The sequence below is a fragment of the Pithys albifrons genome, chromosome 8, assembly GCF_047495875.1.
Source record: "Pithys albifrons albifrons isolate INPA30051 chromosome 8, PitAlb_v1, whole genome shotgun sequence".
Classification (NCBI taxonomy): domain Eukaryota; kingdom Metazoa; phylum Chordata; class Aves; order Passeriformes; family Thamnophilidae; genus Pithys; species Pithys albifrons.
The window spans coordinates 25,695,484-25,719,017 of record NC_092465.1 but is presented as its reverse complement, the minus strand read 5'-3'; the positions used below and the strand labels follow the sequence as shown (position 1 = coordinate 25,719,017).

The window sequence follows — 23,534 nt, the reverse complement described above, 5'->3', positions numbered from 1 at the left end:
GTAGCAGAAACAAGAGGGAAATTTGGTGTTGCTTGCTTGGGCAGTGCTCTTGTAACTCTGGCTGTGGTCTAAGGATTCTGACTCACAAACTTGTGTGGAGCAGTTTAAGAAGTCAGCATCTCTGGTCCAGCAGCCACCATGTCTGTGCCTTGGCTGCTGTGCTGTTCAGTCAAGGGTGTTAGAGGGAAATCATCTGATTTCAATGTCATAAACTGTGCTGTGAATTGCAACCCAAAGCTGTCACCATGAGTTCTGCTGCTGAAGTCAACCTCTGGAATGCAATGGGCGGCTCTTAAATTGCCAAAGGAAATGTGGATAATGCCTAGTTTAGTTCACCACTTGCCTCAGTACCATGATTTCAGATACTTAGAATAGACCAAGAATGGCCTATTTCTTTTCTCACTGTGGATAGTATTGCAGTGCAATGGTAGGCACCAAATGTATGTACGTGACAACTGGTGCTAACTGCACATATGATCAGAAGTCTCTTCTGGGTCTTGTAGAACAAATTCATGGCTCTGCATTGCATTTGAGCTCTGAATCATGTCCATTGCTTTCTGCATAGCTGAGAAAAGGGTTTGAAGTTGTCCTGACTAATTGTTCTTGTTGCAGCAAGGCCTTGTTTATTCAGGAGGCAGTATAGCTCAGGAAAGGAGGAATTTTCAGTCAAGGAGGCAGAGAAGGCTGTCATTGATCAATCCCACAGTGCCCACATCTGCAAGCACCCTTCAGCTCCCTAATTCTGGCTGTCTGAACATGAGCAGTAAACAATCTCATCTGGGCTTGAGTTTTGTGTGCAGACAATCAGATGCCAGCCAACAGAGCAAAAGGGCAGGTACTTGCAATCTGAAAATAAAACACCATTTTAATGCTTATTAGCATAGTAAGATTTCTGTTGCTTACTTCTTTTAACTCCACCTGTGTTACCTATGAAACCAGGAAATACTAGCCAAAGAAAAGTGAAGGCCATGGCAGTACTTTAATAGCAACAGCACTAGAATAACAAGACTAATCAACTATTTGTTAGTCTTATTGTTTTTTTTATTACAGATCAGTGAACAAAAAACAGTCATAAGATGTTAATCTCTCTAGCTGTTTAATCTTAACCACCCGCCAGCCATTGTTCTCTCATGTGCTCAGTAGCAATATCCCCTCCTCACCTCTTGTAATGACCTCATTTCAAAGTACAATTTCTCTCTGTTTTGGGTTTCAAGGGGTCAAACTGATGCTGTTTGAATTGGGATGTAATGTGTTCAGGTCCTGTCACTGGTTTACTGTTCCATGAATTTGTTTGCAAGAACAGAAGCCTCTGCTCAGAAGCTGATGGATGCTGTGAGCTCCAGGAATAAGCAAGTGTTGAATATGGCAGAATAGACCTGTCCCAGCAGTGAACAGAGGCAATGGAGGAGAGGTAGAAACTGCCAGATAGGATTGGATAGTGTGTTCCAGCAATCTCACTTCCTGCAGAGTGAACTAACCAGGTCAAAACAGCTGATGCTGCACAAATTCCTCAAGAGTTGCTATGTAATGAAAGGTGGTGCTGCTGTTTATCTCAGGCCCGCCCTGGCCTTTTCACCTGACTTCTTAAGGCCTAGAATTTTGGCTCACACAGTTTGAAAGGAAAGTGAGAGGATGCATGGTATGCCTGAAAAGCCCCATTGATATCAGCACAAAGATTCACTGGTTAATCTGTAATTTCTAAATGTATCAAGCTGTGGTTAAGCCTTTTCACATGGAGAGATCAGAATTGAAAGGACAGGTGTTTGCAGCCACTACATTTTATTTTAAACTGATTTTAACAGGAAATTTGTGATATGTTAAAAAAACCAACCAAACAAAAAAACCCAAACAAACCAGCTGTGAACCTGGTAAGCTGAAAGCAAACTTTGAGTCCATGAGGAATTCTTAAAGACCCTTTAATTCCTTATTAAGTTTACCCATTCCCAGGCTTTCTTGTGTTGTGCTGTCTTTTGGCATCTCCATAAATAGGCTCAGTGACTGAGAACAAGCAGAAAGGAGAACAGTAGATAAATTGTTTTGCATCACAAATGTTTGTTGTATTTTTCCTTTAGCAGATTCTTTGCATTAAACTACAGGACTGTCTCCAAGAGGTGGTTAATACAGCTGTACCATATCTGACTACACTTTGGATAACTGTCTATCCCTTGGCTACAAGTAGCTGGGAATCTTCAGCTCTATAATTTTTATATGTGAAGAACTCTAATCAAGTCTCTCTACCCTGCAGTTAAACACACCTTTCAGCAGTGAATACTTCTAACCCACTGAGCCCTGAAATTTCTATGAAAAGAGTCTTACACCAACACCCCATACTGTGTGCTCAGGATTCCTGACAGAGGAAGAGAGGGATGTGGATGGAGAACCACATCCAACTCATATTCCAAGGTAGAGTTAGTACAAGGATGAAAGTTAACAGCCCATCTCGGAAACAGGGAGTGTTCCTACAGGGGCAGCACAGCATAGACATAATAGGCAAACCATTAGACATCTACAAGTGGGGATTGGAAGACAGACTTCAGTGCTACACTGGCACTGCAGGGAGAGGCTTTTTCTTTAGCTGAGCCCTTATCAAAATAAGAAAAGCAGGATGGTTAGAGGGGAGAGCTGAAGAAAGTGTGATCATCCTGAGAGGCACAACCCACATGTCACGTGCAGGGAAGCTCATTCCTGCCCAACAATGGATCATGTGTGGGAGTTGCAAAGCAGTGTGGAAAAGGGGAAATGTGTACTCCTTGCCCCTGAAGGGCTGCATCTTCTCTTTGCCTCTGTAGAAGTGCCACGGTGCATTGAGAATCAGTAAAGACGTGCTGGGAAAATGTAAGCTCCCCACACACTCTCAGGGCAGCACGAGAGAACTGGCTAAGGGAAGAAGAATGAATGTCTTGGATGTGAGATATGATGAGTGGGAAGGAAGAAAGGAATAACTGTTAAGATTTAAAAACAAACAGAGAAACCCCCCAAAAATCAACCAAAGCAAAGACTGCAAATGTATTACCCAAGCTAAGGTAGAAGACATCAGTTAGCTCACCTACAACTAAGTGAGGTACACCAAGTTTAGGTTTTTGTTATGTCTTTGCTTCCTTTGCATTCCTCAGTTTTGAATCTATTCCGGGCTTCCTTGTTGAAATTCCTTGTTTTGCTTCTGCAGCTCCCTGCAGGATGCAAATGTTAATAAGCACAAACACAGCAGGCAAGGCTGAATCCATGAGGAGAGATGGGGACTGCATGGCAGATCAGCCTCCCTCCTGCTGCGTGACAAGTGATGCAAGCTGAATCAAGGCTGTGGGGGAGCCCCCTTACTCTAGTTTGTCAAATCCAGCCCTGCTGCTGGAATGTTTCCTTAGTTCTGCAGCTCAGTGGAGCTGTGGCAAACAGCAGGCTGTAGCAAATCATGGACAAATAGAAAGGCAGAACCTAATTCATGAACATGCTGGGCTGATCTGACATTACTGGGTTCTTTATGGAATTAGGGTTTTGCTAATTTTTTAAAAATAGGCTTTTTTTGTTTGTTTTTTTTACCTAAAAGTGATAGTAGTGAATGTGTTTTTCAGGCCAGGAGAGTGCTTTCTATGTGTATGTTGAATATTACTGGACTTGACTTTCCAGCTCGCTAGTGACACCTCCTGCCAATAGCTTGCCAATAGTCAGTGATAGTGTTGCAAAAACTGTTTAGTTTGCCTGAATTCTTCAGACCTACTTTGTCAGCCTGTTGTTTTCCTCTGGTCCATGGGTTCAGTTTCTGGTGGTCCTTTTTAGCTCTCCTTGCTGAACAAGGTCCTTGCTTTTGATGTGCTGTTGCTGTCTGGTATTTCCTGCCTTTGGAGAGAGAAAGAACCTCGTATCATCTTGGGCTTACAGAGTGCCACCAAGCTGGTTTACAGACCTACTGATCTGTAAATGGTTGGAGGTAAGGGGTTCCAGCTTCAAATTCTCTAATGCTATGGAAGTGACTCTCATTTTTCCTCCAGTTGGAGAAGAAACAGGCAAGTTGTAGGTGGCTCTTACTGGCCAGTCACACAAATGACCTTTGCAAAAGTTCTAGTGTTAGTCCAAGCTTAAGAACAAACAAGTGATTGGCAGACATGAAAGCTGATTTTGCTGGAAACATGCAATCTTATTTTTACCTCAACTTGTGCAAAATGCAACTTTTGTAGTCATGAACTTCAGGAGCATAAGCTAGATGCCATTTCTAGGCTACAATGAGAAAGCACCTGTACCTCACCCCACCACACAAGAGAAGAGGTACAGATCAAGGTTTACACCATCCTTTCCTGTTGGAGCTCAGCAGTCTGTAACTTGGTGGCTCTGCTGGGCTTGGTGCTGCTTTGTGTTCCCCTGCCCTGGCCTTATAGGAATTGGGTTGAAATGTGCTCACTTTTTTTCCAGGCATACTCTGCAGCTTCAGGGGCAGTCAGCATGGCAAATGGATGCAGGGAGAACTTGAAAGATTGAATCCAGTGGTTCTGAAAGGCCAACAATTCACAGATTAGTATATGGGCAAAAACCATGTGCCAAGACAATGGGCATACTCATCTGATCAGCAGAAACTCAAATAACTACTTCAGCAGTTATTCCTGATGGATAAATGAGCACCATTTGTAATCCTATGCTAAATATCATTAGGGTGTGACTTAGGCTCTCTCAGTATCTATATATCTTCGTAAAGCTAGTGCTTAATTTACAAAGAGATTTAAACCAAAGCTTCAAAAGTGATGAGGGATTAACAGGAATCTCCACCATTTTACTTCAGTAGGGAAAAAAATCTGGAGAAACTGAATTTTCAGGTGGGTTGGATTCCAGCTCTTTGAGTCTAAGACTGTTAAAGAAGCATAAGCTGAGCTCCAAAAGTTACTGTTGATTTAAAACAGTAGTTTTAAACCTCTTAAACAAATTAGGGCTTTGTAAAATAAAGTATCCTTAGTTTCCTAGCTCAGCAAAGCATTTCCATTCCTTTCTCACAGGGTGGGAATGATCTTAAGCCCATGAATAAAATGAAGCAGTGTTGTTGGCTGAAAAAGAAACTGGAGATCCGGATAACAATGGCTTATCCCATTTTTGTAACTTTGCTGCCCTGTGACCATTAAGGAAGTATCTCTGAGCAAGTGCACAGTAACATGAGATGAACAGAAATACTATTTATGTTCTTTGTCTCTGGTTGCATAACATCAGAATATAAATCAAAGCTAAAAAAGACTGTATCAACATCCCCTCCTCCCAAAATAAAAAACCCACCAAAAGCCAAAGAAAAACCTCAACCATCCCACCATGGGAAACAGCATAAGGAGCTGGAAACCTTTCAAGAAAACATCACTCCACTGCAGTGTATGGTGAGCACTTGAAATAGAGATTTCTAAAAATATCCTGGTTGGAAATTCCTAGAGAAAAGTATTCCTGTCTGTAAGAAGCAAGACAGTAAAAATATACAGTGTAATGTTCACAGCAAAAGGAGGGACAGCTGATCCACCCACTTGTCCCAGACACAGAGAGGAAGATTCCTCCTTCTAAATAACATATTGTGAAATGCCCCTACGTGGCATCTACTGACACTTTTGGTGCTTGACATGGAAGAATTCAACCAAGGGAGGTTACAGCCAAGGCTGTTCTGGTGTATATAACTGAGCTGGTGTAGCTCTGCCCTTTCTGGACACCGGGTGGCAGTCTGTCAATATTACAGCTAAGCATGACTGAGGTAAAAAAAAAGGAAGTGCACCAGAAACACTGTGAGTTATGGGTGAATCGTGTTATAGTCTGACTGCACTTTCACATCAACTTTTAATGGTTGCTTGGGAAATATCAATAAAGTCTGTCTTATTGAAATATATATATTCCAGCACAAATGCTTTTTTATTATAAAGCTGGGTGATATGGAATACTTTCCTGTGACTTGAGTCACAAAATAAAGATTATAATATCTTTTTTATTTTTTAAAGGGCAATTATATTACTAAAGATACATTGCTAGAGAAACTTGCTCTAAACACAGTCAAGGCCCTTGTGAAACAGGCTGTATCTCCTCAGACCAGCACAGCCTCTTTCCCTACTCCACACTAGTGGTCATTGGAGCACACTGGTGGGAATGCTCCTCTGTAAAGCATTATGGCAAAGGTGCAGGAGTTGTGTTACATCTTAGTGAGGATGTGAGTAATTGGACTGCCCTTTTCTTGCCTCTCCCTGTAAGGCAGAGGGCGAGGTGGTGAATAGTTTGGCTTTTTGCTCTGTTCTAAGAGAGGGCTGGAGCTTGTTTGCTATTACTACTGGGGCCAAAGGGGCAAGTTACTTCAGTTTAAAATGCAGTATATTTTTAAAAAGGCACAGATATTACAGGATCCCTTCCTTTAGAGATGCTTAAAAGAACAACACACCACTCACATTTGCAGAGCTTTGCCAGTGTGTTGAGGGCCTCATGCTGTAAATCTCCAAGATCTTTTCCACAGGAATGCTGTTCTATGAAGACAGGTAAAAGAGAGATTCAGCTATCAGAAGTAATATTCTTTCAAGGAAATGAGTGAAATCCAGATCATATCCCCTTCCTCTGGTCTTTGAAACAGCTTTCATATGAACTCCTGGTGTTCTTACATTCTGCTGGTACAAATCTATTGAGACCTGGTCCTGAAACTTGCTTGCCATTTTGCACTTGGGCAAAACAAGTTAAGTAATGTACCCACATGCATAGGACCACCTACTGAAACTGCCTATTTTGTTTTCTAAGGATGAGCAAAACTTAATGGCTGCTTGATAAAAATTACAGGGATTTGTAATATTTGCACTGTCTGTGTACTGCACTTCCAATGAAAAAAGGCACCTGGGGTACAGGGAGTTTTTCTATTCTATGTGCCACAGAATAAAAGACATTGCATCTTTCTTGTTCTCTTACCATTAATATTCCAGCATATGAAGATAATATCATAGCTTCTCTCTCAGTTTGGTTGGGATACGTGTGTTGGTTGCGAGCTGCAAAATTCCTGTATGAAGTTTTGAAGAAGAAGATTATTATCCTGGTGTTATAAATGCAAGAAGTAGTCCCAGGCTCACTTCACTGCTGCTTTTACCCCATTTTCACACTGGTGTAACCCACTGCAACGGCAGGTCCTTAGCTTTGCAATACTCACATTTTCTGTCTCATCAGTGCAGTTGGAGCATCCAAATCACTTTGCCACAGCAAAGCAACACTGAGGGCTAAGTTGTAATGGACCTGGAAAAGCAGAAGGACCTTATGTGTTTTGTTTGATTATAATTGCTTGACTGATGGAAGACTGAAAGACCAGAGTAATGCAGGGAAATATGAGCTGTAGCCCAATATTGTCTCAGCTAACTGGGTACCTCACTTGTTGTTAGATACTTGATGAGGTTTGAGGAGTTTTAACACATCCAGAAAGACTTTCTGTTTTGTTATGCACCAACAGCCTTGGTTTGTGAAGAATAACCTTTGATTAGTTGACTTAACTACATCAAATGCCTTCTGTGAATGAGGTTTTTCTTGCTAAAAAACCAGCAAAACCTTGAATTATCTTGGATATATTACACCCGGATGCTATTCACAGCCAGTTTCTTTAAGTACTCACTTCAGTAATGGGCTGCTATTTATCATTGTAGGGATAGGTTATTTAGCCATACCAAACAGCCATCTTTCAGAATTCTCAGTAGCCCTGCAGGTAAAGAGGATAGGAAGTAGGAAGTCTGATGATTACCATGTCATCTAGAGAGCTGGGTGGTCTTTGTCCTCTTGGATCAAATTCTTTTTCTCGTAGTCTGATGCCAACATAATCTTCCCTTAAAGCAAGGCAATAACTCTAAATTACAACTGCTTCTAAGCAAACCAGTGCATAGGAAATGTAATAGATTACTTTAAAGCTAGTTCAAGACCAAGGCTAAATTTGCTGTGATTCAGGGCTAGGAATCTGCTGCAGAGTTTCTCACAGACAGTTCCCAAGTAGGAAAGCTGTTAGTTTTTTGCACCTCTGCTAATATTAGCTTCCTTCAAACCACACTGCCGTCTTCTCCAAAAGCTTCAAAATACAGGAATAAATACAAATATGAAACAATTATTTAAAGTCTGGGGACTCACAGAATAATTTCACTGTACAGCCAAGAGAATGAAAGAGATGCTTCACTGGTGCTTGTTCTTCTCATTCAGGGGAGGGAGGCCTAATTCTGCAATCTCTTTCCTTGAGTGAAGTACTACTGATCCATGCAAGCATTCCTAGAGAAGATGGGCACAGGACTTGTGTGCAATAAAGGGGACAATGCTTCCATCCCCTAGGAGTTGTCTGCTGGGCAATCCTGCATTGCAGAGCACAAGATGCTGCTGCATGAACTAGGAAACCCCCCTTAGAGACAGCAGCTGCCCTGGATGCATTTCAAGGGAGGAGATCTGCATCTCCCAGGTTGCTCCCACTGAGCAAGTTCTGGGCTGTGGCGACTCTACTGTCACATGTGTGGTCAGGCCCCACACTGCAGACTGTGTGCAAGAAAATGAAGAGCATGTCAAAAGAAGTCTGTTCATACTTTCCAGCAAGAGGAGACTAAAGTTTGAGAGTCGTCATCCACCCAGGTCATACAACCCTTTGCAATGAAAACAAGCTAACCTCAAGTGCAGTGAAAGCAGTTGTGGGCAGTTACTACTTACAGGAGTTTTTCAATCTCTTTCTTCAGGCATTTTCTTTCCATATTTTAGTTGCAATTGGAACATAAGCTCAGTGGGATCTACGACAAAGTGCCAGTGCAGCAAATCTTAAAAATCTCTGCCAGTGCAGCAAATCTTAAAAACAGATAATGAATGTGGGACACTTGGAAACCCCCTACAAAAATCTAGCCAAAACCATTTCCAAGGTAGGATTAAAATAGAAACACAAAAATTTAGTCAAGAAAGAAGACAACACCAACAGTACTGAAAGTGAGGGTAAGGAGTTTGGTAATGGGAAATGAGCAGAATGAGCCCATTTAAGATGAGCATCAACCCTGAGCATCAGCTTTCAAGTTGCTTGCATCCCCAACACAGTGATGTATAGTCTCATAAAATGCCACATCCTGAGTTTCTTAGCACATGGCTTGCTCTCCCCACTGTGTGTCTATTAATCAGATCTGTGTGGTAGAAAGAGGGGGTGGACTGGGAACAGGACAGGTTGTAAGAGATGAAGTAATAGCAAAGAGAGAAGGCAGCACTGGCCCACCAATTTATTGTAACATCAAAGCACATGCTCCACTCCTTCGCTCCCTCATACATAAAGCTCTCTGTTACTGAGTATTGTCCCCCTGTTCTCCCTCTCATACATGTACACAAGAAATCATGCACTACCTGTGTCAATTTTTGCAATAGGCCTCAGGATCTGGGTTTGGAGCCTCTCTGACTTTCAGGTATTCATGAGGAAGAATTCCTCTTGATGTTGCTGTTCCTTTCTTGCCTCTGCCTCTCAGTTTCTGTGCCAGGAAAATTCGGCTATGACTCCATGCAGGACTGCTGCTTTCCTGTGTTGCTTAGAAACAATGCTGCTGAGCTGAGAGAAACTAAAGGAAAAAACCCCAAACAACAAACCAAAACCACCACAAAGGAGAGGTTAAACCTGCACCTTCATCTTGGGTTATCAGTTTCAGGTTAGATGATCCTATTACACTTCTAGGCATTGAGTTTCACAGCTGAGTGGCTACTTGGAAACATAGAAGACTTGCTAAGAAGGGAGACTATTCAACAGCTTTTCTGATGGATCCAATTGCTTGTAAAAGAAGCTATAAGCTTCTACTGTTTCAGCATTCCACTGAATGGAAATTCCAACATGGTGTTCCAAACCCCGCTGTTGTCCTTCCAAAGGATGCAGGGCACATGTTGCATGGGATTGCTGATGGTAGCTAATGTATCATGATGACTAGCAAGTCAGTAAGAAACTGTTGAATTGTAGCTTAGGAAAGTTTGCAGGCTGTAGCTCTGAATGGAATGAGCCATCCCTCTTCTTGGAAATGCATTTCTCCTGTTATTAACTGATTTCCTAAAAGAAGTAGGAATGATTTTATGACAATGATGATAATGTTGCCTCTCTTTGTGATGGTCTAACAAAACATAGAAGGAAATGTATTATAATGAGTCATAGATGCTTTCCAGGAATTGTACTTGGCATTTATAGAATTTGTGTTGTGCTTTTGATTCCTTATTTTATTTGCCATTCTCATTTATCCTATGGCAAAAGGAGCACCAGGCTTAGCACTTCTCACCTTTCATTCCAGCTGAGGAATTCGTTGCAGGCATCATGGCAAACATGTTTGAAGCTTTGTTTGCCCTGAGAAACACGGATCTACTGTCTGCCAGGTATGACTTTCCACTACTTACACCTGCCCAGGGCTTATCTACTGGTGTGGCCAGGTGAGAGGGAAGAGTGACCTTCACAAAGTAAACATAGCCATGCCAGGACTGCCCCCAGGTCATGCTAACCCAGCCCCTCTCCTGTTACGTAGCAAGCAGTGATACCTTGATGAAGAAAAGGGCTTTCCTGAAATGAGTCTGGTCCCTAAGCTCTCAAGTGAACTGACCTCTGCCATTTCCCCAGAATCAAGAAATGCTTCTGTATCGCTGCGAGGCAGGGGAGGCTGCTGTGTTCGTCCCAGGCAAAGATAAAATAGCAGCCACTGGTGGATGCTTGGGACAGAGATGGAGGAGCTGTGCCGGCAGGCATCAGACTTTCTCAGTGTATTACTCTGTTCTCCAGTTCAGGACCTGTTTGAGCAAAAAGTGTTGCCTTTGTAGTTAATAGCCCTTGCTTGTTTTCAACACCCACAAACTTGTCCAAGTGATATTGAAATTTTGAGTAATTCACATCTGCAATATCTTCTGGCACAGATTTCTGTTTAAATAGAGTCTCTGTTTTTAAGATGCCACTGTTAATTTAATTTGCTGACCAACGCGCTTAGTAAATTTAGTAAAGTAGCTTAATAAACTTAGTAAAGCAAGTTTGGGCCCTTAAAATGTGGAATTTGTCACACATGGTGCATAGAATATGTCTTGGAGGATACTTATGTCTTTTCCCCACACCATAGCACATTTAATGCCAGTCTGTTTCCCCAGCGCAAGAAATAACTACAGGCAAGTGTGTGTGCCTGCAGGATTGTTACCCAGTGCAGGTCTGATTTTCAGGGTATGTATGGTGTTTTCTCAGTCTGCTACTTAGTTAAGTTGGAATGACTAAATTTATTTAATAATTGGCACTATTTAATGCTTATCAGCTAATGTATTACCAGTTATCACATAAAATAGGAGTAGGATTTAGAACTTACCAAAACTTACCATCCACATGCCTGTGGCAGCAGGTATAATGTCCAAGTGTTACAAAGATAAATTACTTGTCGATAGAATTGCCTTACTAAGGTTTAGGGCTTGACATGCTTCAATGATATCAACTCCAGTGGGACATTAAAAAAGTTTGGAGAGAAGGATGTACTACTGATAGTGGACACAAGGAATGCAGAATTTACAGACCACAAGGACATTTGGCAGAACCCCCAAGATAAGGAAGAACTTAACAAAGCCAACTCAACAACTGTGCTGAAATCAGCCCAAACTGGGTAGAAGATAATTGTGGCGAGGGCAGATCGTGACCATGGACTCACAAAACCCACCAACTCAAAAGAAAAGCATGCGGACTACTCAGTATAAGAAGTGAGGGAATCATTTAACTAATAGAAGATAGAATACTAATTAATAACTATGTAACTTGTAGCCAGTGAACATTAATGCCTTTGTGTACTGCAATGTATAAATAGTGAAAATGTATAAATAATCGTCGTGCTGGCTTTGTGGGTCTGACACGCAGCATCCCTTTCTGAGCAGAACTGTGTGGGGATCGGCCTCTTGCACACCAGGTAAAAGAACCTGTTTTGGGACAACAGGTGGACACGTTTTCACCAGCCTGATTCCCTCAGCACCTCCACCGTAAACTGTTTTTCAAATTACTTGGCTTTTGCCTTATGTGTCATTTCTGTTAAGTATTTAACATCATTGCACCAACACACGTAATGTCAGCTTCTTGAGGGCACATTCAGGGGTGTGTAGAAAACAGTGCATTAACTTGGACGGAAGCGTCCATTACACAAGAATAGACAGTAAACCGTGACTTTCTCACAGGTTAAAGCTGCAAGCCCAATGCTGAACTCTGGACGAACAGATACTAATTTTTGGGTGAGATTCTCCTTCCGGAGCAGCCCCGCGGCTTCCCTGAGGCGTCCCACGGGCGGTGCAGCCCTGCGGGTAGGGCCGGGACGGCGGCGGCGCCTTCAGCGGGTCGCTCGGAGCGCTCGGGGCGGCGCTCCCGTGGGGCAGGCGGGGCCGTTCGGGGCCGCGCTCCCGTCAGGGCGGGCAGGGGCGGGCGGGGCCGTTCGGGGCCGCGCTCCCGTCAGGGCGGGCAGGGGCGGCCCCGGCCCAGCCGCGGGGCGGGGCGAGGGGCGGGCTGCCCGCCGCCCTGCTTACATTCAAAAGTCGCTTGGCGGGCACGGCTTTGGCTTCTTCCGAACGCCCTGTCCTCTCGCCTCGGTCGTGGCCAGAGTCTGCAGGTGAGCTGGGGTCCGACGGAGAGATGGCGGGGCGGGGCAGGGCCGGGCCGGGCTGTGCCATGCCATGCCATGCCATGCCATGCCGGGCTGTGCCCGGAGCCGTGAGGGGCCGCGAGGCCGCTTCTCCGGGCTTGTCGGAGTGGAATACGGACGCTGACCCTGATCGGTGTCGCTCTCCACAGCCATGGCATCTCGGGAGGCCGACGAGACGTCCTTCTTCGGCCTGAGCGGCGTCAGAGAGAGGATGCGGGAGAAGAAAAAGGGTGCCTTGAGGACTGCGAAGTTGAACGCCTCTCTTGCATCAAAAATCAAGACGAAGATCATCAGTGAGTTGTTTGACGTTGCAGCGCGTGCAGAGGTTCATGGCCGTGCCTTGGCCGTGGCGCTGAGCGGCGGCCCCTCGCCCAGGGGCTCAGCAACTTCCCTGCCTCCGGCTTACCAGGGAGTTCAGTGCCCTGCAAATGAGTGTCAAGTGCCCCTCGAGGTGCCCAAAGATGTCTGAATTATCTGTGACTAGCAGGTTTAACACAAAATCTCAGCAGCAGCAGCAACTAGGGGCATTGCAGGCTGCTCAGCAGCATCTCAAATGGTTGTGTTTGGGAAGTTGAGTCCTCAGGGTCTCAGCAGCAGAGCCAAGAGGTGTGGAAAGTATTTTAGTGTATATGCAATCCTGTGCAGAAGCTAGCCCAACTGTGACTTGTTTTTATGGGGGATATAATGCAAAGATAGCACATAAAAGAATTTGGACTACCTTGAAAAAGCTGGATATTTCTATTACTTTTATTTGTTTTGAAATTGGGAGACTTGGCTCCAAATCTGCTCAAGGAAAACTACAGAGGAAAAGAGTTTTTTCTCCCACTTTTTGGAGGAAGATGAGAACTCATTATAAGTGACTTGTTCAAAGCCAGAAGCATGTTTTCAAACTCAGTATCTGAACCATGCCATTGTTCATTCAGAATTGCAGCAGTAGCTTGCTACCTTAGCATGACCCATTGAGGATGGGGATGGTGTCTTAGGTGTTTCAGATTATTATGGAAATTTTTTTCCTGCTACTCTCTGGAGACTTCTATTGCTGGAAGGAATTTTTCTGCCGATTTTGGGTGAGGGCTATGAAATTGTAGAGATCTGAATCTGAGAAAGGTTATTCTAGAAAGAGGAAGAAGTATGATGGGGGAAGAGACATAGATGAGAACTTGGATGCTGATTCTGATACCTCTCTATCTCTTACAGACAACTCTTCTACCATTAAAGTCTCCCTAAAGCACAACAATAAAGCGTTGGCTCTGGCCCTCAATGCAGAGAAAGCCCTTGCACAGCGGCTCACCCAGGAGAAGACCCTCTTGCAGAAGGAGGTGGAGCAGTGCCACTTCCAAAACGCTGTGCTGCGGCACAGGCTCTCCTTCCTGGTACGGCGCTAGCGGTGTGGCTGGCATGGGGAGGGGTGTTGGGCAAGGTATGCAGCAGTAGCATCTCAGGCTTGGGAGGAGTGAGTTGTTGCTGATGGTCCAAATTCTCAACATATGAAAAAGGTCACCATTTGTTGGAATTTTATATAGTATTTCACCTAGAAAGCAAGCCATGTGCTGAACTGCCTATGTAAATAAGTGCTGTAGCCTTAAGAACTAATTAATGAAATCAGAAATGGCTGCTGCCGACCTTCTCAGCAGATGTGCATGGTCAGGCAATTATGAGAAGCTTCGTAATATAAACAACATTGTTAGCCAATAATGAGTGCCAAAGTGTCAAGCACCTGCGGAAGGTTACAGTCTTAAAGATGTATATTAGTGTGTGCGCGGAAGAATAAAGGAGCCTGTTGCTGCTAACTTCTGTGGAGTCGTCTCTCAGGTCCAAAAACCCGCCTCCCCCCGGTTACAACTATTTGTTTGCTAATTTTTTCCAAGCTGTGTTTTCCCCAGAACCTGCCTTGCTCTGGCTACCAGTATCCTTGTTGGAATATGTTTTGATTTAATGTCTTCATGGCTTCTCTCTCTTTATTACCTCTACACAGGGTAATACTTTGAAAGAAATTGAAAATCTTATGGCTGCAGTTAAGATGGCCGAGCTGTCTGAGGTAAATCAAGGGAAACATGAGCACTCTGCTCTGGGAAGGGGGCTGTTTGTCTTTGTCATTTGCTTTGTGTTGCCTGTTCACTTCAGTGTTTGATGCTTCAGCTGGTTTTGTTTGCTTGAATTATGCTGGCTACATCCTTGTTTTCATCTCAGCGTTAAGGATTTCTGGAGTAACTTTTTCTGTAGGAAGGGCTAAATTTTTAATCTGTTGTCCTCTGGATCATTGGCTGTATTGGCCAGTAGGCTCTTTTGTTCTGACAAGTTGTGGCTTCTTTTCATTTTGTTTTTTAAAGTATTGCCACGGCATCTTGGGATAGGGAATTACACACTTTTCCTTTGTCCTGTGTCATGAGAAAATATTCCTGCTTTTAGTCTCAGATTATCTGAACTAGTTTAACTTCATCCTTAGGCTTGAGGAGACAGACTCCGATTCTGCTGCAATTTATTCCATAATTTATGCAATTTTAAATGGGAGAGGGTCACCAGCAGTATTTTACATACTTTCCAGAGTGAAACTGAGCTTCTGCTGTTTCTGTGCTGGAGGCTGCACAAAGGATTTTAAGAACTTTAAACCACTCTTCTATTTCTCTTCTTTTCAGTTCCGTACAAATTCTGTATCCTTGTCCAGTGGCCAGAAATGCAGCATAACTGAAGATAGCTGGGCTGCTGATATTGCAGATGGTCAGCTTCTGAGGTGAGCCTTAAAATGATATCAGAAAGCTTGCCCTGAATTTCTGTATGTTAAATTTCTTGTGTTTTACGTGTGTGCCCAGTTTTAGGTGAGATGTCTTTTCTGAACCACCACTGCTTGATGTTTTCCTTTATGCTGTGTCTTTCTGCTGCCACTCCTTGTCTTGTCTGATATAATGCCAAGTTTATGCACAGACTGGTCCTTCTGCCTCCGTTATTTGAGAGCACATTGCTTTTAGGTAGTTTTCCCTTTGTAACTGGTGAGCACTGCAAGATTTCCTGGAGTGAAGGTCATAGCTGGCCACATTGATGTTTGTTTTTTTAACTGCTTAATACTCACCTGCTTGTATGATGTAAACTTGTATTCTGGAAAAATGTTCAGAGCAGGATCTCTTAAAATATATCTGAAGTTCTGTTTCTACTCTGTTTAATCTCCCCTCTGAATACAGGAGGAGTCCTTGGAGCTGCCCACATGCATAACACCAAGCAGCTGCATTGGTGTTCCAAAGCACAGTGAACATGTGGTTATGAGCTGTGTGCTGAAAGGCCTTTACTTCCTCGTTGCCTCAGTGTATTTTTCTCCTACTTCTGTGTCTGTTGTACTTGCTTAAAAGTGGGGAATCTGTCCTGCCTAGGCAGGACAGGCTGAAGTATTCTGCAGCACTTGAAGACTTCAGAAATGTATTTTTCAACTCCTGCTGCAAGTGAAAGCTCTAGTTACTCTACTGGATTCTGGGATCTGTCATATGTATATGGAAATGCTCCATTGCTGTTATTCCTTCTCACCAGGGTTACAGGGATACCAATGAGAGTGCCTATTTCCAAGCTGTGTGATGCAGGACAGCAAGGTGAGAGCTCCACAGCAGTACAAACATCCTCAGGAGAACTTCAGAGACCTGCACTTAATGAGCCCCTGAAAATCGTGCCTGTTACCTCTGAAGACACTTTGCCACCACAGCAAGCTGAGAAACCTCAGTCTCACCAGGAAGAGAATGGGAAAACGTTCACTGAAGCAATGGAAACACAGGAGGCTTTTCATGACTCTTACATCTTTGGAGGTAAATTTGCGTCTTCTGCTGTTCTTCTGGTATGACTGTGTGTCTGTGCTCAGAAACGCATGAGTGCAGTGCCAGAGCTCCAGTTAACTCCTAACCATCACTCCAGTAGCTCCTAATGACAGGTAGGAGCTGCATGTTTCACTGGCAGTGTTACTGCTGTAGTTAGGCATATCCCAGAATGGGTTGTCTTGCTGGGCATGTTTGCAATAGCTCAAGATTGCAAATGAGGCTTTTTGAGTAATAGGCACTGAGCTTACAAAAATTTTCAGAAATGTGTGAGTCTGACTAGATGCACAACTTTTGCATGTGAATTTGCCATAGAAATAATACCTTTTACATGTATCATGTGTGTTCCTAAATGTTATGGCTGGTTAAGGGAACTTGCTTTGGGCTGCCTTTTTGTTCAAAGGGAAGCCAGCTGAGCAATTCTGTTACACAGGAAGTTTGGGAAGAAACTGTAGAGGCAAAATGATGTTTTTCTATGCTCTGGATTTTTGGCAGTGTGGGGAACAGGGCTTTTTGTAGTATGGGGAAAGCTGGCAATTGTCTGCTGCATTTCTCTGTCTTAAAAATGGATTTTGTCTTTCCCACAGAGGTCTCGTGCACCACCAAACAAAATCCCAACGATTTGCCAGCACTTGCCTGGGAGAGTCATCCTCTTCCATATGAGGCTGATGAGATGGCAAAACGTTTCTTCGATCATCTCTCACAAGGGCATGTTACTCAGCGGAGGAAACATTCCACCCTGATTGCTACAAGCTCTTCATCCCCTGGCGTGGGCATCTTCCCATGTGACAGCTCCACTCAGGCAGCTTTGTGTAGTATCACAAGGGACAGCAGCAGCTCCAGCAAGAGCAACACACAACAGCAGCTGGAATCTCCCAGCTGCCTGGCTTCCCCTGCTCAGACCACTGTTATTTCTGATAGAAAATCTGTGCATAGAGAGACTTTCTGTGATCAGCCACAAGCTAAAGAAACTGAGTGTGATGTTGAAATGGACCCCAACCATAGCCAAGTCCCTGAGTTTGTTCCTGTGAAAGTTAAAAGCAAAAGTAATCGTAAAACTGGTGAGAAAACAACTGTTAAAAAAGCAAGCACAGGAAAAAAGAAAACAAATGCCATTAAAAACAATGCAGAAAGTAGTCCTGATACATCTCAAAGTGAAGAGTGTGCTCAAAATGCAAAGACACTTCTTCAGCCCAAAGCTGCAATGTGCTCTACTGAGTCTGAAGTTTGTGAGGTGGGGCAAAAGGCTTGTGTGGGGGCCTTTGACAGGAAGAATAGAGACTCTGGTGTGGAGCACCATTACCACTCTCCTGATGGAGCCCAAGATCTTGAAAGTACATATGTGGTAAATCCAGCACAGCTGTCCAGTCTTGAAAGTGGTGACTTAATGCAACACATTAAGGAGGGACCTATCTCTGAGATCCAAAGTACAGAGAGTTTGTTGAAAAGCCCAGTTCACACCTACTCTATTCATGAAGTTCCCTCAGTTGATTTCAGTCCACAAAATTCACTTTTCTTCGGGAAAGAGACCTCAAGTGCCTGTGCTTTGCAAGAGGACTCAAGCGTGAGCATAAAGGACATCAGACAGAAAACCAACAGAAGAACTAGAGTAATCAGGCAAAGAGTTGATTCTGATGAGGAGTATCTGCCAAAGAGTGTGAAAATACAGAAGACCAAAGCTGAAGAACAGCCTAAAAGAAGTCAGACAAGAAAGAAGACTGTCAGGTTTAGTAATTATCAGAGAAATGAAGTTAGTTTTGAGCCTTGTATAAGTGTTCAAGGATTAGCTAAGGAGAGCACAAAGGATTTGCCACGTCATCTTAAACATAGCAGGAAAACCTACATTGTCTATCCTTTGGATCCTTCAGAAGACTTGGATTGCATCCAGACAGAATTTGAAGGGAGTGAAAATGTACCTCCCAGGTCTGTTCCTGGGATCAAAGGTAGCAAAATCCCCAGAGCTGCTAAAAGCAGTCACAAGAACAATAAAAACCAGACAGGGGGCCTTCAAAAAGAGGGGCAAGCTAATGTTGACAACTTGAATGATTTAAAAAAAGAGGCCTGTGGCAAACCCAAGCCTCAGAGGAAAAACTCTAGACCTTTAGAGACTGATTCCCTGGCTAGAAAAAGTGATAGTGCCAAGGTTCCCATTGGAAGTTCAACAGAACTTGCATCCAAGCAGTCTGTCCTGATGGGGAAGTTTTTGTGCATTGCAGATCTGCTGTCTGAGCCAGATGGCTTCCTGGAGGAGCAGATACCTGAGATACCACTTACAAATAGTCTTCTGGACCTTCCACACAGTCTTGAATTCTCCCCTGTGACCAATTGTGCAGCTTTGCCTGTTAGCTCTGGGCTTACACAAGTACCAGTTTCCAAGAGCTTGAGTACTGAGGACAACAGAATGCCAGCAAAATTCCCTGGTGGGACAACAGAATGCCAGCCCAAAAGCTCCCTGACACTTAAAGAACAGACTACCAAGGAAATGCCTGGGGAAAGAAACCAGGTTCAATCAAATTCTTGGAGCTCACTTTCACAGGAACCTGGTAGGTGGTAAGCTGGGGAGGGTACTTGTGTTTGGAGATGAGAAGAAAAAAATCCAAGCAGCAAGTGCTTGTATTTTATTTCTTCTCTCTTTTTCCAGAGTTGAAGATCAGTCTCCAGTCTGATCATTTATGCTTCCACTTGTGTTGGCCAGTAATTTCTGTGGCTGCATTTGCTTCCAGTTTAGCAGCAGTCCTATGAGAGTTTCTGGCTACTTTGTCCATGTGTGGATATTGGGAAGAGACTAGCAGCATGTGTGGCAAGTCTCGTTTTACCATCCTTGTTACCTACAGGGCATACCTAGTTAGAAAATCAATTACTGAAGCAGTTGAATAGTCTAACTTGATGCTGAATCTGCCTACTGGAGTCAGCGTTACTGGGCACAGAATATGAAGAAGGTGGCAATTTTTTGGTCCAGAATGGTTAGTGCTGCAAGGTTTCAGATTTGATACCTCTAGGTGGTATCTTCATTGGAACTCAAGCAGGAGCTAACCTAAATTATTTTGGTTGTGGGTTTGGGGTTTTTTTTTGATTTTTTTTTTTTTTTTTAAGGATTTAGAGGGTGTACCCCTCGCCTGGTAATACAATAGTTAAAGCTGATCCTTTTGAGGAGTTTACTGTTAATGGATGCTCTGTAAAGAGAGTAGCTTCATGGTGTTTTTCTTCCTGTAGTTGTTGACAAACAGGCCTGCTACAACTAGAGTTGTACTTTGTAGAGAGGGAGGAAGTTTGTTCTCCTGCTCTCCCCCTTTTGCTGACTTTGAAAGCTGCAATGAACACTGGTGTGGTCCTGCATCTTGCTGGAAGTTGGTAGGTTGCTGGTAGGTTGTTTCTGTGCCATGAGCTTGCTCTCCCCTCCAGGCTGTAAGCTCCTGGGCATTACAACTATCAACTAATTTTTATATAATTTTTTACTACACCAGGGTACATGATGCTATCTAGTGATCTGTGTTTTTTCACTGAGGTACCTAACTTGGTTTATGAGCTGACTTTTGAGGAGCAGGTCTGGTATTTTGGAATAAAATGGTCTTCTGAGTTTAGAGACAATGTGATTTCGATTCAGGACTGTGCAGTGTTCAGTGAAACCTGGTAATGCAGCCCTTTCTATCTGGCAGCTGTAATTTCTTAGGATATCTGGAAATGATTTGGAATCACTTTGATCATCTCATGTGAATGTCTCCTTTTGCAGAGATCAGGCCGCTCCAGGACTTGAATAATGCCAGGATTCTGTCTTACTCCAGCTCGGAAGGAGTATCAGGGCACTCCTCCAAGCGGAGACGGAACCCAGCCTGCTATAAAGAGCCAAGAATCAACAGGTTGGGCTTTAAACTATTCCTTCTAATGACTGTTCCCATGCTGCAACCCCTGCTCTGATGTGCTCATTGTTGCTTTGTTGCTTTAAGTTCCTCTTACCCTTTGTGTTCTGTGATCCTCCTCTTCTACCACAATGTGGCTATGCCAAAATTCTGCATCAGCATAAACGGATGTGTAGGCTTCTGGTAACAAGCTACCAAAAACATTCCCCTTGTGAAATGAGCACATCTCTTAGCAGACTGCATCTGTGGTACTCCAGTGCTAATGAGGCAGGAGTATAAGGATAAATTATAGGCTAGAGAAAGATGGCTCTGCAAAAGCCTTGATTTCATTTACATTCTGAGTAGTACTTTCTTCCTGAGAGCAGGCTGCATCTATATTCACTTTTTCTAGCAGATATGAGTATCTAAACAAATAGCTGCATCTTTGCCCTAAGAAATTGTAGATTCAGTACATCCAATGGCTCTTGCACAGAATCATTTAACTCCTAAAACTATGACTTTGTTGTTATGCTACTGGGTAATACTATGCTTTTTCCCTGAGAAGTGTCACAGTTTGAACTTTCTGTGAATAGCTGGTTATATTTGGTCAGAATGTACTCTGTACTGGACAAGAAACACTGTACCACTCAATCATCTTATAGAAGAAGCATTGCTGTAGTATCAGAAACTTCAGTGACTAAAATCATACATGTTTTCAAGAAATAATTGATTGTTCAATGTAACCCTTTTTGTTTCACAGTAAACTGAGGAGGGGTGACCCATTTACAGACACCAAGTTCCTCCACTATTCTCCTAACCCCAGAAAAAGAAAGAAAACTGTTAAAGCTAAGGCAATGACCCAGGAGATGGAAGAGGAAGAACAGCTTCCTGAAGGCTGTCCCAGTGCCAAGGAAGTCAAGTTTGTAACAATGGAAAGGAGTCAGGATGAAAATGATAGTTGAATAGGCAGGCCCCAAGTTCCCAGAAGCTTCCGCATCTGGCCACAAGGCTACGTCAATTGAAGAGGCCTGAGCAAAGGTGGAGATGCTGAGCAGACAGCTGAACTATTCCAACCAATGCAACCAAAGGACTGATTTGATGAACTGAGCCTCGGATGGCAGATTTCTTCTGATTTGACATCTTTGGGACTCATGGGATGGGGAAGGTGGTTGACACAAACTGGGTGGATGTCTGTTGTAATGATGGACATGGCTCTTATGTTCTGTATGATTAGCCACTCTCTATCTTCTGCTTCCTTCCTGTTCTGTCTGCTACGTAAAGCTCGCTGCAGCTGAATATGAGCCCCATACACAACTGTCCTGGTTTTAGCTAGGGTAGAGTTAATTTCTTAGTAGCTCTCACAGGTCTGTGTTTTGGATTTGGAATGAGAGTAGTGTTTGCAACACACTGATGTTTTGGTTTTTTGTGTTTATCCTAAGTCAAGGACTTGTTTTTCCTTGTCTCATGCTCTGCCAGGGGAAGGGAGCATAGCTGGGACCGGTGACCTGAACTGAGCATTTGCATTATTTAGCACTTGTTTGTTTCATTTTCATTATCATTATTGTTATTATTATTAATGATCATTATTATTGTATTTTACTTTATTTTCAATTATTAAACTATTCTTATCTCAATGTACAATTTTTACCTTGATCCTCTTCCCCATTCCACAGAGCGGAGAGGGGTGAAAAATGGGAAGTTGAACAAGTGGCTGCATGGTGCCTGATCTCCTCTGAGCTTAAATTGTGACACCAACCAACATTAAGGAATGTTTAGCCATGAGGTGATGTAGAAGACCAGGCCTAAGCATGCTTTGTCTCATTCCAAGTACTGCTACAGGGAAGGTGAATGGAGAGAGGGTCCTGCAGAGGTGGGACAGCTCTTTTCTGAGCCAACTCCCTGCTCTGCTTTGAGACTTGTGCTGAGTCCCTCCCCCCAGTTCACTTCCTGGAGAAGGGCTGGCTTTGCCCATGTGAACGAAAAAGCAAGGAAAATCTAGTTTACACAAGAGGTGTAAACTACAAAAGGGAGCAGATTAGAGCTGCCATTTACCTTTTTTTTTAACTCTTTTCTCACTTTTTCTTCTGTCTTGCTTCTTTGTCTTGCAACCCCATACACCTGGCAGGACAAATGTGGGATGTAAGGATTTGTGATACTCTTTATTTAGTTCCCTTTCTTTGCCTGGCAAAGCATGGGTATCATACTCTACCCTGTACTCTGTACTGACTATACTGTGGGAATAGGGAGCTTGAGGTGAGTTGGGGCTTGTGAGCCAGTACCTTTGAGAAGTTTGTGGTGGAAGTTGAGAACTTACTGAAATGTACTGTACAAAATTAAGGGCTTGTTAGCCTCCACTCTTGTGAGAATGGTCCTGGTTCTCTCAGCCTGTCTTCAGAAGAAGTGCTCTAACCCTCTGATCATCTTTGTGTCCCTCCTCTGAACTTGCTTCAACAAGTCCATGGCTTTCTTAAGTTGGGAGCCCCAAAGATGGACACAGTATTCCAGATGGGGTCAATTGTGTTACAGGAAATCCCATACTCTGAGCACCCACTGGCCTCCAGCTTTTTTAGGGTCTACTGATGTCTAACCTTTGAAGGTTATTGATAGTAAATGTTTGAGGGAGTGGTGGGGAAAAGAAAGGATCATTAGTGGTAGTTAAAGGGAAGGAAATGTCCCTCCTTGGAAGCAGGAAAATGGTTTCTTTATTTATAGCAGAGCAGGGAGGATGTTCTGTTCTTCTGACCACACTTACTGCTTTTCCTTAGCACTTCAACAACATCCATCAGTTCATGAGGATAGACTGGGTCTTGCTGTACCCTGCCAAGTCCTCCAGAGGATGGAAACTCCATTAGTACAGAGGGAAAATAGTGTCATGTGCAGTCAGGTAAATGCTACTACATTGCTCACACTTAAGCTATACTGTTAAGTCATTAAAACTAGCAAACAAAAAGTGTAAGATTTAAAAATGCCCTCTTACTTATTTGTTCATCTTCCTCGAAGGTACCAAGCTTTCTCTAGTACTCTTAACTCTGGAAGCTGTGTGGGAGCTAGTAAATAACAGGGACTTTCTTCAAGGTGCTGTTGTAGTAGGACCTGCCTGTAACCATGTAACCAGCTTCTGTTTTGCTGAGTGGTGATGTCAGCTTCTTTTAGTCCCAGAATAAAATTTCACTGGAAGTGGTACCTTTAAATTCCTGTACACTGCCTGATGCTTACCACTACTCTACAGATCTCAGCTTTACCTGGGTCAAAAGAAATTAAAATTCTATTCTAAGGGAGATACTATTTTTTCTTATGCCACATTCAAATAGTTTGTCCCAGCCTGT

The 23,534-nt window shown here is 43.4% G+C and overlaps 2 protein-coding genes across 2 annotated transcripts; one reads left to right on the top strand and one right to left on the bottom strand.

Moving 5' to 3' along the window:
• Window positions 1–1,873: 1,873 nt before the first annotated feature.
• Window positions 1,874–8,684, bottom strand: C8H2orf80 (chromosome 8 C2orf80 homolog). Its single transcript, XM_071562978.1, has 9 exons — window positions 8,644–8,684; window positions 7,706–7,787; window positions 7,127–7,209; window positions 6,892–6,979; window positions 6,387–6,461; window positions 4,394–4,481; window positions 3,716–3,834; window positions 3,047–3,170; window positions 1,874–1,998 (listed from the first exon to the last, which is right to left on the bottom strand). Exons 1-8 carry the CDS (start codon window positions 8,682–8,684, stop codon window positions 3,084–3,086), a joined length of 663 nt encoding a protein of 220 aa, XP_071419079.1. The 3' UTR covers window positions 1,874–1,998; window positions 3,047–3,083.
• Window positions 8,685–12,446: 3,762 nt separating this feature from the next.
• On the top strand, window positions 12,447–23,378 carry LOC139675128 (uncharacterized). Its single transcript, XM_071562373.1, has 9 exons — window positions 12,447–12,548; window positions 12,731–12,874; window positions 13,779–13,954; window positions 14,557–14,619; window positions 15,218–15,312; window positions 16,098–16,366; window positions 16,960–18,915; window positions 20,103–20,229; window positions 20,969–23,378. Exons 2-9 carry the CDS (start codon window positions 12,733–12,735, stop codon window positions 21,168–21,170), a joined length of 3,030 nt encoding a protein of 1,009 aa, XP_071418474.1. The 5' UTR covers window positions 12,447–12,548; window positions 12,731–12,732; the 3' UTR covers window positions 21,171–23,378.
• Window positions 23,379–23,534: the final 156 nt, after the last annotated feature.